The sequence below is a fragment of the Rhinoderma darwinii genome, chromosome 3 (genome assembly GCF_050947455.1).
Source record: "Rhinoderma darwinii isolate aRhiDar2 chromosome 3, aRhiDar2.hap1, whole genome shotgun sequence".
Classification (NCBI taxonomy): domain Eukaryota; kingdom Metazoa; phylum Chordata; class Amphibia; order Anura; family Rhinodermatidae; genus Rhinoderma; species Rhinoderma darwinii.
Window position 1 is genome coordinate 97,913,343 of NC_134689.1, and position 13,395 is coordinate 97,926,737.

Here is a 13,395-nt window from a genome sequence, read left to right on the forward strand (position 1 = left end):
TTACGGCGTTCACCGAGCGGGATAACTAACGACATTGTTTTGTAGTTCAGGACGTTACGGACGCGGCGATACCAATTATGTATAGTTTATTTGTTTATTTATATATTTTTATTAATAATAAAGGACTGATTAGGGAAAAAGGGGGATTTTTACTTTTATTACTTTTAAAACTGTTATTTTCTTATTTTTACACAACTTTTTTTTAACTTTTTTTACACTTTTTTTACTTTGTCCCACTAGGGGACATGAGGGCAGGAGGCTCTGATCGCTATTCTAATACACTGCACTACATACAGAGCGGAAGAGGAGGCCCTGCGGGAGGCAGGTAAGAGGAGGTTGCAGTCTGTGACCGCAGCCGTAACATGTACAAATCCCAGATATAGGACCCACATCTATGGCATATCCACAGGATATGCCCCTTTTACCCCTTCCCAACATTTGTCATAAGTATACGCCACGGAAAACCAGTGCTTCCCGCAATTTGTCGTATACTTACGACAAATGGATGACACGGGCTCAGAAGTTGAGTCCGTGCCATCAACCCCAGGGTGTCAGCTGTATGTTACAACTGATACGCTGCTGTAATTTAGCTCCCATCCCCACCATTAACCCCTTAAATGCAGCGGTCAAAAGCGATTGCTGCATTTAAGGTGTTTGCAGCTCACCACCCCGGCAACTAAATTGCCGGGGTGCTGGTGGCTGCAATGGCAACTAGAGGCCTAATATTGGCCTCCTGGTCTGTCTATTACGAAAGCCTTCCAGGCCCCACCCAGAGGAGGGGGCCTAAAAGGCTTCCATAGCAAGCGGCAAGATAGTGCCGCCTCGGGAGCTGAGCCGGCATCATCAGCGGTGGATGCCAGCTGTAAGTTACAGCTGGCACCCACCTGTAACGGCAGTAACCGGAGCTAGCTCCGATCCCTGCCATTAACCCCTTAGATGCAGCAATCGAAAGCGATTGCTGCATCTTAGTGGTTGGCAGCAAATCAGCAGCCTTGCAATGCGATCGCAGGGCTGCCGACTGCTGCTATGGTAACAGGAGGTCTAAAAATGGCCTCCTGCTCTGCCATTACGAAAGCTGATTAGGCCCCGCCTAGAGGTGAAGCCTAATCGGCTTGCTGTCAGTGAACGACTGACACATCTAATACATTGCACTACATAAGTAGTGCAATATATTAGAAAAAAAAATCAGACAGTTGGACCTTCAAGTCCCGTAGTGGAAAAAAAAGTGGAAAAAAAAATATATAATAAAAGTTTTAAGTAATAAAATAAAACACAATCACCCTTTTTCCCTTATCAAGTCCTTTATTGAAAAAAATACTATACCATACATATTTGGTATCGCCACGACCGTAACGGCCTGAACTATAAAATTATTATGTAAAAAAACAAAATAAAAAACAATGCCAGAATTTCTGTTTTTTGGTCACTTTGCCCTACAAATATTGGAATAAAAATTGATCAGAAAGTCGCATGTTTCCAAAAATGGTACCTATAAAAACTATTGCTTGTCTCGCAAAAAACAAGCCCTCATACACCTCCGTCGACTAAAATGTTTTAAAGTTATGGTTTTCACAACATGGCGACAGAAAAAATACATTCTTTTTTACAAAAGTTGTAAAGCATAAAAAAGTGCTATAAATTTCATATCACCGGAATCAGACTGACCCGCAGATTAAAGTTAACATGTAATTTAGGATAAAAAGTAATCAAAAAGTCGCATGTACCCCAAAATGGTACCAATAACAACTAGAGCCCGTCCCGCAAAAAAACAGTTGTCATACCACAACGTCTATGAAAAAATAGATCTAGTTAAAGAGGCTCTGTCACCAGATTTTGCAACCCCTATCTCCTATTGCAGCAGATCGGCGCTGCAATGTAGATAAGAGTAACATTTTTTTATTTTTTTTTAAACGAGCAGTTTTGGCCAAGTTATGACCATTTTTATATTTATGCAAATGAGGCTTTCTAAAGTACAACTGGGCGTGTTTAAAGTTAAAGTACAACTGGGCGTGTATTGTGTGTGTACATCTGGGCGTTTTTACTACTTTTACTAGCTGGGCGTTAGGAATGGGAGTGTATAATGCTGACGAATCAGCATCATCCACTTCTCTTCGTTAACACCCAGCTTCTGGCAGTGCAGACACACAGCGTGTTCTCCAGAGATCACGCTGTGACGTCACTTCCTGCCCCAGGTCCTGCATCGTGTCGGACGAGCGAGGACACATCGGCACCAGAGGCTACAGTTGATTCTGCAGCAGCATCGGCGTTTGCAGGTAAGTAGCTACATCGACTTACCTGCAAACGCTGATACTGTGTCTGTGCACTGCCAGAAGCTGGGTGTTAACGAAGAGAAGTGGATGATGCGGATTCGTCAGCATCATACACTTCTATTCACAACGCCCAGCTAGTAAAATAAGTAAAAACGCCCCGATGTAACGAACACAATACACGCCCAGTTGTACTTTTACTTTAAACACGCCCAGTTGTACTTTAGAAAGCCTCATTTGCATAAATATAAAAATGGCCATAACTTGGCCAAAAATGATTGTTTTTTTAAAAAAAAATGTTTACTCTTATCTACATTGCAGCGCCGAACTGCTGCAATAGGAGATAGGGGTTGCAAAATCTGGTGACAGAGCCTCTTTAAGGCACCAATAAGTCAATAAAAATATCCAGTTGTGCAGCCAGAGGGGAACATTTCTTCTGTTTCAAAAGGAAATTTATCAAGGACCTAAAATTGGGGAACCAGGAAGGGGAGGGCCCAAACATATCTGCTGGAAGCGACGGTGCCCGTATTATACCAGGACAACACTTTCCCAGCAAAATTACCCAAACTGCAAAGGTGCAGTGTAATGTCGGGGTAGGGAGACAGACAGGTGAGCCCTAATCTACCCGCCACTCAGTCCCTGCCTACTTGCAATGACCCGCCCTAGGCGACGGGGTACAACTGGGCGACGGTCCCTACACTCAATAGGTGCACGACAGACAAACAGACAAGGGTACAAAGAAGCCGGGGAAATGGGGAAGTTGCCCACGGGAAAACCGTGAGCAACAAGCGAGATGAACGAGCCGAGTCAAACCAGGAGATGAGCGAGGTACAAAAACGCTGAGCAGAAGAGTAGTCAGTAAGCCAAGGTCAATAACAAGCAGAGGGTAGTAGTTCAAGAAGCTGCAGCAGGGCCAGGAAACCAGCAGAGAAGAATCACAGGCAAAGGAGGAACAGGAAAGGCAGGAATAAATAGACAGAGGGCGGGAGCTAGCTCCGTCTGGCCAGGCTGTGATAGGCTCTCCCACTCCTAAGCCTGCCATCCTGGGTGGTGGAAGATGGAGTCAGTCTCACAGACATAGAAGCAGGTGCAGACTGATTACCTATGGGCGTTGACACAGAAGCTGTGCCTGGCAGATCCTTTAGATGCGGAGTGTGGACCAAAAGAGGATAAGGAAGGACATTTATCAGTGCGACACTGGCCTGTGCAGAAAGGATTGCTTCACAGCGTAACACACATCTGTGGATTATTTTATTGCTTTTTTTTTACCCCATTATTATACCACCTGACTATGCCCCTTATATACTCTGCCCAGCTTACATATGCGCCCACATTATAAATGGAAACACCAGTAATACTCAAACAAATCTACTACCAAGCAAAATCCGTTCTTCAAAAGCCAAATGATGCTCCCTCCCTACTGAACCCTACAGCGTGCCCAAACAGCAGTTTACTTCCACATATATGGCATCGTCATACCCGGGAGAACCCTTTTAACAATTTTTGTGGTGTGTGTCTCCAGTGGCATAAGCTGGGCATGACATATTTGCCACTGAAATGGAATATCTAGGGAAAAATTAAAAATTTTAATTTGCATCATCCGCAGCACATTCATTTAAGGAGCAGACCTGTGGGGTGAAAATGCTCACTACACCCCTTAATAAATGCCTTGAGGGGTCTAGTTTCCAAAATGGGGTCACTTCTCAGGGGTTTCTGTTATTATTTCACATCAGAGCCTCTGCAATTGTGAACCAATACTTTGTAAATCGCCAAATTGGACCTCAATTTTACATGGTACGCTTTCACTCGAATGTCCAGGCAAAAGATTAGCGCATAATTAGAGAGCGGTCTTGTTATGGTGGCACAAGCTGGGCACCACATATTGGCATATCTATGGAAAAAAAATCACATTTTTACTCCGCAATATCGAGTGCACACTATTTTGTGGAAAACACCTGCGGGGTTAACATGTTCACTACACCCTTAGGTGAATACCTTGAGGGGTGTAGTTTCCAAAATGGGGTCACTTCTGGGGGGTTTCCACTGTTTTGGTTCCACAGGGGCTTTGCAAATGCGACATAGCGCCCAGAAACCAATCCAGCAAAATCTGTACTCCAAAAGCCGAATAGTGCTCCTTTCCTTCTGAGCCCCGCTGTGTCCAAACAGCAGTTTATGACCATATATGGGGTATTACCGTACTCGGGAGAAATTGCTCTACAAATGTTGGAGTTCTTTTCTTCCTTTATTTGTTGAGAAAATGAAAAATTTGCGCTAAAGCTACGTCTTATTGAAGAAAAGGGATCGTTTTTATTTTCACTCACCAATTCTAATAAAATCGATGAGAGAGGAGAGAAGAGAGAAGAGAGAGGAGAGAGGAGAGAGGAGAGAGGAGAGAGGAGAGAGGAGAGAGGAGAGAGGAGAGGGAAGAGGGAAGAGGGAAGAGAGAGAGAGAGAGAGAGAACACACACGCACATATATATATATATATATATATATATATATATATATATATATATATATATATATATATATATTTCCCCTATGTATGTATGCATTGTGTTGAGCGACAGGCAAACAGAATGCTGACTCTCTCGCAGTACTATTGAATAGTAGTGGCTCTGTACGATGCCGAAGGAGAGTCCAAAACTCTATCATCCCAGCCGCCCGTTCTTCTTCTTGGTGCCACTAGGGGTCTCTATATCCCGGCTGTTTGCCTAATCTTCCTGCCGCGAAAACGTCCATTTCTCGCGAGAGTTCTTGAGTCGACTAGTGTGACAGGAAGTTGCTGCTATTTCTCTTTTCCGGCGGCCATAGTGGACTGTGCAGCTGGGTAAGAAGCTCAGGAGAGCGATGTGAAGTATAATCCAACGCAATCCTCTCTGGCACCGCTCTTTTCATGCCCCGTTACAGCGTCAATGTGTAGTGGAAGCTTCTCCGGTCGTCAGATGGGAACTATTTACAGTGTCGCGTGTATTACGGGGGTGTTCGGGTGAATGGAGTAGTCCGCCGGTGTGTGACATTATAGGGCTCGTGTTTAGTAATTAAAGTGTAATCCCCTGTGCTCGTTTGATGGTTTGTGCCCATAAGCGTCTGGTTTGTCCCACGGTGGAGAGACGCTCCCTGACAGGAATAACGCTGCGTTATGTGGGGATAGGTAATAAAGATGGCCGCTGTGTATTCGTACATGTTGCTGCCCTGTGTTCTATATCTGTATGATGTATATACGTTCCTGTACAGGGAGCACATGCATACGCCGGCTGCCATTAGCTGTCTCTTATTACCATGCATCGTCCTGGATCTAGTCTAGCAGCATTACTGTGGTTAGTTTGCTATCTTGTACTATTGCCTATGTGATTAGCAGTGGGGATGTTACTGTAGTTCTTACAGGTCACGTACATCGGGGAGGGGGTTCATGTATCCCTGGTTGGTCAATGGAATTCACTACATAATGTCCTGCGTTTCTTCTTTCCTCAGTCACCATGAAGTTTAGTCGGTTTGTTACCTCAGACCGCAGCAAAAACCGTAAGCGGCACTTCAATGCCCCCTCTCATGTGCGCAGGAAGATCATGTCCTCTCCCCTGTCCAAAGAACTGAGGCAGAAGTACAATGTCCGCTCCATGCCCATCCGCAAGGACGATGAAGTCCAGGTGAGTGGCCTGTCGGATGTGACGTTTAATGCGCTGCGTCATCTAATTATGGCGTTTCTTCATTTGTGTGGAAATATTACTTGACGTGAATTGTGAATCCAGTGTGTTTACGGTTTAAGGGTCTTTTCACACCGGCGTTGGTCTTTCCGTGGTCAGAGAAGCAGAACGAAAATAACGGAACGGCCGGTTCTGGTTGTACGACGGACACAACGAGCGCCCGATGGAACCCACTTAATTATGAATGGGTTCGGTCGGGGTATCCGTGGCTTTACCAGAAAAAATAGCGCAGCACGTTCTGCTATTTCTGTTTTCAACCAGATCTGTGCCGGAGCCTAATACACAGATGTGAACAGGCGCTTTAGTTTAATTGTTGTACTATACAATGTTCTGTAACTTTTAAATATAATTTGTGTTAAATCGAACCATTCTCAAAACTGCTTGCTGTCAGTGTATAGAAACATTCATGTTTCAATCAAAAACCTCTAAAGACCTACTACTCTATTCATACTGGCTGATCAGGACAGAAGACATACGTTTTCTTAAGTTTTCTCTGGACATTTTCTATTGATGGACTATCCTTTGGATAGGTCTTCCTCATCAGACCGGTGGGGATCCGATTCCCGGCACCCCTGCCAATCCGCTTACTGTGAATGGGATTGAGCTGCAGTCCCAGGCCCTCTGCTACAGAAGTGCATGACGATGTGCATGGTAAACATTGACAAGGCTGTGTCCCCTTAAATCAGCTGATCGGTGTGGGGATGAGACCCCCCCCCCCCCCCCCCACCGATCTGATATTGATGACCTATTCTAAGGCTAGGCCATAAATATAAAGTGTCCGGAGAACCCCTTACATTCACTGACGGCAAACATCTTAAATGGTGAGAAATTGGATAACAAAGTCTAATAGGTTTTAAAGGGGTACCCACATCTGGATAATCTCTAACGTCTAGCTCCCCTGGGAATCTGCTAGGCAAATGTATAAAACAAGAGCCCATCCATCTGAACTATCGACCATGTAATACTTTATTGTACTGAGCTCACCAAAAGCTGCTCTGTGTGGTTTATACTGGCAGCCCAAATTATGATGCTGCACTTTTATATACTGATGGCTTTAACTGGAGGTGTGTATATTATCTGGTTTATTTTACTGAAGACTTCTTCCCCAAAAGCCGTACTGCAGGCTGAAATAGAAAGATGTATTTTATATGCAAGAAAACTTGAGCCCTGTGCCCCCCCCCCCCCCCTGCGACGTTCCCTTCAATACCTGTGTATGAGGGGCTTGCTATGGGGAAGTGGATTGATCCATCTGAAATGGTGCGGTATCTGTCTTGTGATTTTACTCATTACCAGATGGAACAAGCAGCTCTGGTTTCGTTGTGAACACTTTCATACTTTTTTGTAGGTGGTTCGTGGACATTACAAAGGCCAGCAAATTGGTAAAGTTGTCCAGGTGTACAGAAAGAAATACGTGATCTACATTGAACGTGTGCAGCGTGAGAAGGCCAACGGAACCACTGTACATGTTGGTATTCACCCCAGCAAGGTGTGTATCGGTTGTTTACAGAAATTGTGCTTCGACTATGATCTGTAAAGATTTGTTTTGTTAAAGGGCTTTTTCAATGGGGGACATTTATGACGTATCCACAGGATAAATACAAAAGCAAAAAGCACGGCGCCACATAGTGCAGGTCAGCAGGACTAAAACGAGATAGACAACGTAGTAGCTATGCTCACCACGTAGAAGTTGCTAAAGGCAATAGATAAATCCACTGATGCTGCTGCCAGGATCCAAGCCGGTGAAACAACCAGTCACCGCTAATTAGAACACATGGAGAAAACAAAAAAAGAAGGATCCTATAGGGCGCTGCTGCGTGGCTGAAGTAGATCGTAAATAATAGTAGGAAATGTATAAAATATATTTATTAAACACATGAAGGGCTACGCGTTTCAACACTGGACAAGTGTCTTCCTCAGGCCGTTAAAAACATATATAAAGGGGTGCTTATATACCTTTGCGTTGTATCCGCGGATACAACGCAAAGGTATATAAGCACCCCTTTATATATGTTTTTAACGGCCTGAGGAAGACACTTGTCCAGTGTTGAAACGCGTAGCCCTTCATGTGTTTAATAAATATCTTTTATACATTTCCTACTATTATTTACGATCTACTTCAGCCACGCAGCAGTGCCCTATAGGATCCTTCTTTTTTTGTTTTCTCCATGTATCCACAGGATATGTCATAAATTCAGATAGATGGGACCCGCACCTATCTCTAGAACAGGGTCCCCTAAACCCCGTTCTAGCTTCTTGTTCTCACGCTGACTTCCTGACTGCATGTTCGGGAGTTACGGAAACATCGTAACTCGCTGAGCTAGGCTGTTACTGTAAATCCCATAGTAGTGAATGGCTGTTACGGTAGCATTGGTGTTACAGAAAACGCGTAGCTCGGAGAGTTACACTGCATCCGTAACTTCCAGAGGTAGGACCCGCATCTGACATTTGACACATCCTGTGGATATGTCATAAATGTCCCTCATGGGATAACCCTTTTTAATGTGGGATTTATATTGATGTACGCAACATGGTCTTTTCACTACCAGTTACAAAGTTTGCTGAGTTGAAAGAACGCTGTGGGCAAAAGGTATAACATTATACCCAGTGAGGGACCTGAGGGGAATGGTACATGAGACAGGGATTCAAAGAGCGAATCCCTGTGTCGTGCACTAGCCTTCTGCCAGTTCTTGGGTACAATTTAATTGACATAAATGTGTTTAAGCTGAAGGCCATATTTAATTGATCCTAACAATTTAATGTAAGTGCTCTTTGCTGGCCACTTCCTCCTCTCGCTGCATACCACCTATCAGGTACTCTCATGTAGCCTGACGGTGTATGGTAGTTGCAGGTTGCTCTGTGTGTGGTGAGCAGCACCCAGAGGCTTTTGCCAGTCCTACCACACAGGGTAGCCTGGGTCCTTGTATAAAAGCAGGACTACAGGTGTTCTTTAGGATGTGGCATGAAGAATTGGATATATATAGCAAAACTGGTGCAAAGGTAAAGTGGAGTAGTTGCCCATGGTGACCAATCAGGTTGCTGCATTTATTTTTCAAAAAGCCTCAAATATGAGGTGGAATCTGGTTACCATGGGCAACTACTGCACTTTTCCTTTGCACAAGTTTTGATATATCGCCTCCATTGTTACGTCAGATACAAGTGAATCTTTTGAACCGTGAGAGAATGGTACTAGAATGAGGGCATGTTTATTGTAAGGAGCTGTATCAGACTCGGCATCCAGAGAATTATCCATTTCTGGTTTATATGAATTCTGGTGGATTTTCTTTTTTCTCCTCTTTCCAAGAGCCATAAAAAAAAAAAAAATTCTGTCAGAGTGGTGTAAAGACTCTCTCGTGCGTGCGTGCGTGTGTGTGGCCTTAACTTTATTCTGCGGGTCAAAATAATTACTGATATCAAACTTATAAATATTTTTATTTATTTTTTTCTCCACTTTTACATAGAATAAACTTTGGCGACACGACCATTTTATTTAATTTTATTTTTAGCAATTTCTGAGAGCATATTTTTTGCGGGGCGATCTGTTATTGGTACCGTTTTGTTTTGTTTTTTTGGGCAGATATGACTTTGTGATACTAATGTGTTGCAGTATATTGTGATTTTTACTGACTCCTGTCAAACCCTGCGTCTGGCAGTGGTAAAACATGCAGTTGAAGTAATTGGGATGTCTGAAAATCCTATTCGTGTGTTGCGGTTTAAACTTCTCAAATGACCCAAAAAAAAACAAATCGCACACCTTATCCATCACTCCTTTGTTTTAAACTGTTGCGTTTTTCACCCGTTTGCTTCACGTCAGTAACGGTTGTGATATTGTCCATAAAATGGACGGGTCACAGCAAGCGTGATGGCACGTACTTAGAAAACCATGTTGGTTGCTGCAAAAGCCATGCTATGGTGATAACCCAGCCTAAACTTGGTGACTTATGTAGGTTTGCTGTGCTGTTGTGTACAGTAAGTGATCTATTTCAGGGTTTTATGGGGTTACAGGAAGACCGGAGAAACGTCTGGTAAAGTTACCGCCAGAAAGTCAGTATACGCTACGGTTTCTACGCTATTCTTTATGCTAAGTGAATTGTTAAAGATGTAGTTGACTTGAATTATAAACATTATATTCGAAAGTAGAGCACAGTTTTTAAGCTTCGTGCCCACTTCCTTTTTTTTTTTTTTAACTGATAACACCCTGACACATTCATCTCAATGGGGCCATGCGCACTTCTGCTGTGTTAGAGAACCTCTCACCTGCCCATACATGTGCAGCATGTAATGGGCAGGGCTGCACAAACCCTGGGACACTTTCCTTTTTTTTTTTTTTTTTCTATCCTCCTCCGTTATTTAGGTATTCGTGCTATTATTTTTGGCTCCCGATATTTAAATAACCCCCTGGACTGTCAATGGGGTGTGTAATGCCAGTTGGGCATTAGTCATTAGCATAAATCTAAAATAGGTCATAACTCTGTCAAAATTGATCGTTTATCTAAATAAAACCACTGCTGTTCTCTACATTACAGCGCCAATCACATTATGTAGAAGATAGGGCACTTATAATGTGGTGACAGAGCTTCTTTAAGGGGTTAATATCCGTACCTGGTTTTTACAAAAAATTTAAATGATGCTGTGTGAATCTGGCCTTAGGCCTCATGCACACGGGCGTGTCAGATTCACGTACGTGACAAACGCTCGTGAATCGGGTCAGTGTGTGTGTGTGTGTGGCGTTGTGGATCAGTGTGCTTTGCGAGTGGCATGCGTTATTCACGCACTCACAAAGCGCATCTTTTTTTTTTATTTCAACTGAATTAATGTGTACCTCACGCACCGAACACGCATGTGCTGTGCGTGTTTTTCACGCACCCATTGACTTCAATGGGCGCGTAGGTGCGTGATAACGCACCAATATAGGACATGCAGTATCTTTCATGCAGCGGAATCTCGCTGCGTGAAAAATCACGCATCTCTGAACGGCCCCATTGAAATCAATGGGTCCGTGTGCCGTGCGTTTCAATGCACGACACACGGATGTGGTTCCCGCTCGTGTGAAGGGAGCCTTAGTGTTGTGGCTGGCAACTGCACTATTGCACCAAAAAGGGACATTGCATTTGTAGGCATAATGCCCTAGAACCCTAATTGTTTAGTCTGGCAGCATTTCAGTTTGAGACCCTGTTCACACTGAGTTTTTTTTATGCGGAAAATGAGCCGAAGACGCCTCGCATTGATTTCAATTGGAGGCGGAGGCGACGTGCCCTATCTTTGGGCGTTTGTCTCTGACTTCCCATTGACATCAATGGGAAGTAGAGCGTTTTTCGCAGCGTTTTTTTTCTGCGGTGCTCAATGGTCATGGGCGAAAAATGCGGCAAATTGTGTGCAGACAGATCAAATTCTGGCATAATTTTCATACCCTAAAGGTTTTCGGTCTTTATAAATGCCCGCACCTTCTAGTACTGGGCATCCTGTGCATGGATATTGTGATACCCTGCTACATGTAATTGGGGGGGGGGGGGGGTTATGCTGAGGTCTGTTGAAAATCTAAAAAGGGTCTAGCTACACAGGGGCATTATTTGCCCAATATAACATTTTACACTAAGTGGTATCTTCGAGCTGCTCAGTGTTGGCTTTTTTTATTTCTCCCCATATTAGAGGACTAGACCCAAACGATTTTGCTTGTCAAGCTGATTCATTGTAGAGTAATGTCTCGCTTTAGGGAAAACAAATAGCCTTGTAATGGTTCAATTTGTTTTAGCTATAGATTGACTACCAGTTGGTTAGGAGTTGTTCCAGAAAAGTAAACTGCTTAAATTGGTGCCCAGGTGTCTTCTGGGTAAAGCTGAGCATCGTTTGTAAGTTGGTGCTGATATCTGCTGTACAATTTCTGGGGTGATTTGTTTCTAGTCCCTGTCTGACTTCACAGGATAGATACAGTAGTAGTGTGGGTGCAGTAGAGGAAGTATCTAATAATGGCCATGTACTAGTCAACCAGAAGTGATGGCAAAGGTTCGGTAACGTATTCCTGTACCGGCTTTCTCAGAAACAAATGGCAAATATTAAATGAGTGACAGTTTTACGTTCTTTATGAGAAGCAAATTCCAACGTGACGACCGATTTGTAGGCAAAGCAAACGTGAATAACAAACTTACTGCTCCAACTCGTTTTCCTAATATACATTTTCTAAACTGAGGGGAAATCCTCTTAACTATATTACCTCAACTGTTTGTTTTGTTTTTTTTCCAGTGTTCAATCTGTGCCTATCACTAACTAATTTATCTGCCTTTTCTCTCAGGTGGTGATCACCAGACTAAAGCTTGATAAAGATCGCAAGAAGATCTTGGAACGCAAGGCTAAGTCTCGCCAAGTTGGCAAAGAGAAGGGCAAATACAAGGAAGAAACAATCGAGAAAATGCAAGAGTAACTTTATCAATAAAAAAACAAACTTTTCAGTTTCTACAAAGTGTGGCTCTCTTATTCAGATCTGCTTATTTTCATATGGAAATTTAGGCATTTTTGCTGCAGTCAGATATCTAGAAAAGCTTACGGTTGTTACATGAGGATACAGTTCCGGTGTATGCATCTACTTGTTCAATTTATACCAAATTATTTTGCTTTTATAATGGTTTAGTTCTGTGCCAATGTTACAGTAAGGCTCTGTTTACATCTGCATCGTTTGACAGAAACCATAACCGTGCCAGATCAGTTGTATGACTGAGACCACCTGTGCCCGATGAACCCCATTGACTTATAATGGTGTTTCTCTGGCGTCCTTTCTTGTGACTGCAAGAACAGCGTTCCATGCAGTGCTATTCTTCCTGTTAAATGTGATGACATTAGTGATGGAGCCAACGCAAATGTGAACACGGCCTAAAGGGTAAATTGCACCCAACTGCAGCTTGAATTGCTGTTCAACCAATTTAGTAATTGGCATAGTTACTTTTCAAAATCTCTGTGGAAATAGAGCTACACTTGACCTGTAGGTAACCCAGATACTATGGGGGTTGTAAAAGGGTACTTTCTCAATTTTTATATAGTGTAGGATAGACCTTTTAGGATGTTTTTCTTGGCCCCTTCTTGCTTAGTGGTTTGTAGCAAATCAGTCATGCGATGGCAGGGCTGCAGATTAGGCCCCGCCTGGAGATGAAGCCTAATTGGCTTGCTGTCCGTGAACAACTGACCGTTCTAATACATTGCACTACATGGATAGTGCAATGTATTAGAAGAACAATCACGGTTGGACCCACAAGTCCCCAAGTGGGACTAAAAAAAGAGTTGAATGTAATAAAATACACAATCTCCCTTTTTCCCTTTATAAAGACACTTATTATTGAAACAAAAAAAAAAAAGTAACCCATACATAGTATCGCCACATCCGTAATGGCCTGAACTACAAAAATGGTTTTTATCCTGCGCAGTGAAAGCCATAAAAA

At 43.2% G+C, this 13,395-nt stretch overlaps 1 protein-coding gene across 1 annotated transcript; it reads left to right on the forward strand.

Moving 5' to 3' along the window:
* The first annotated feature begins 4,991 nt into the window (after positions 1 to 4,991).
* Positions 4,992 to 12,425, forward strand: RPL26L1 (ribosomal protein L26 like 1). Its single transcript, XM_075856506.1, has 4 exons — positions 4,992 to 5,097; positions 5,742 to 5,914; positions 7,317 to 7,457; positions 12,258 to 12,425. The coding sequence occupies exons 2-4, from the start codon at positions 5,747 to 5,749 to the stop codon at positions 12,384 to 12,386; spliced, it is 438 nt and encodes a 145-aa protein (XP_075712621.1). The 5' UTR covers positions 4,992 to 5,097; positions 5,742 to 5,746; the 3' UTR covers positions 12,387 to 12,425.
* The last annotated feature ends 970 nt before the right edge of the window (positions 12,426 to 13,395 follow it).

Bases quoted from the DNA above. Each gene is read 5' to 3' on its own strand.
- RPL26L1 (XM_075856506.1), top strand. From the start codon at position 5,747: ATGAAGTTTAGTCGGTTTGTTACCTCAGACCGCAGCAAAAACCGTAAG. The intron at 5,915-7,316 runs GTGAGTGGCCTG...ACTTTTTTGTAG, and splicing joins GCAAGGACGATGAAGTCCAG to GTGGTTCGTGGACATTACAA. The intron at 7,458-12,257 runs GTGTGTATCGGT...CTTTTCTCTCAG, and splicing joins TTGGTATTCACCCCAGCAAG to GTGGTGATCACCAGACTAAA.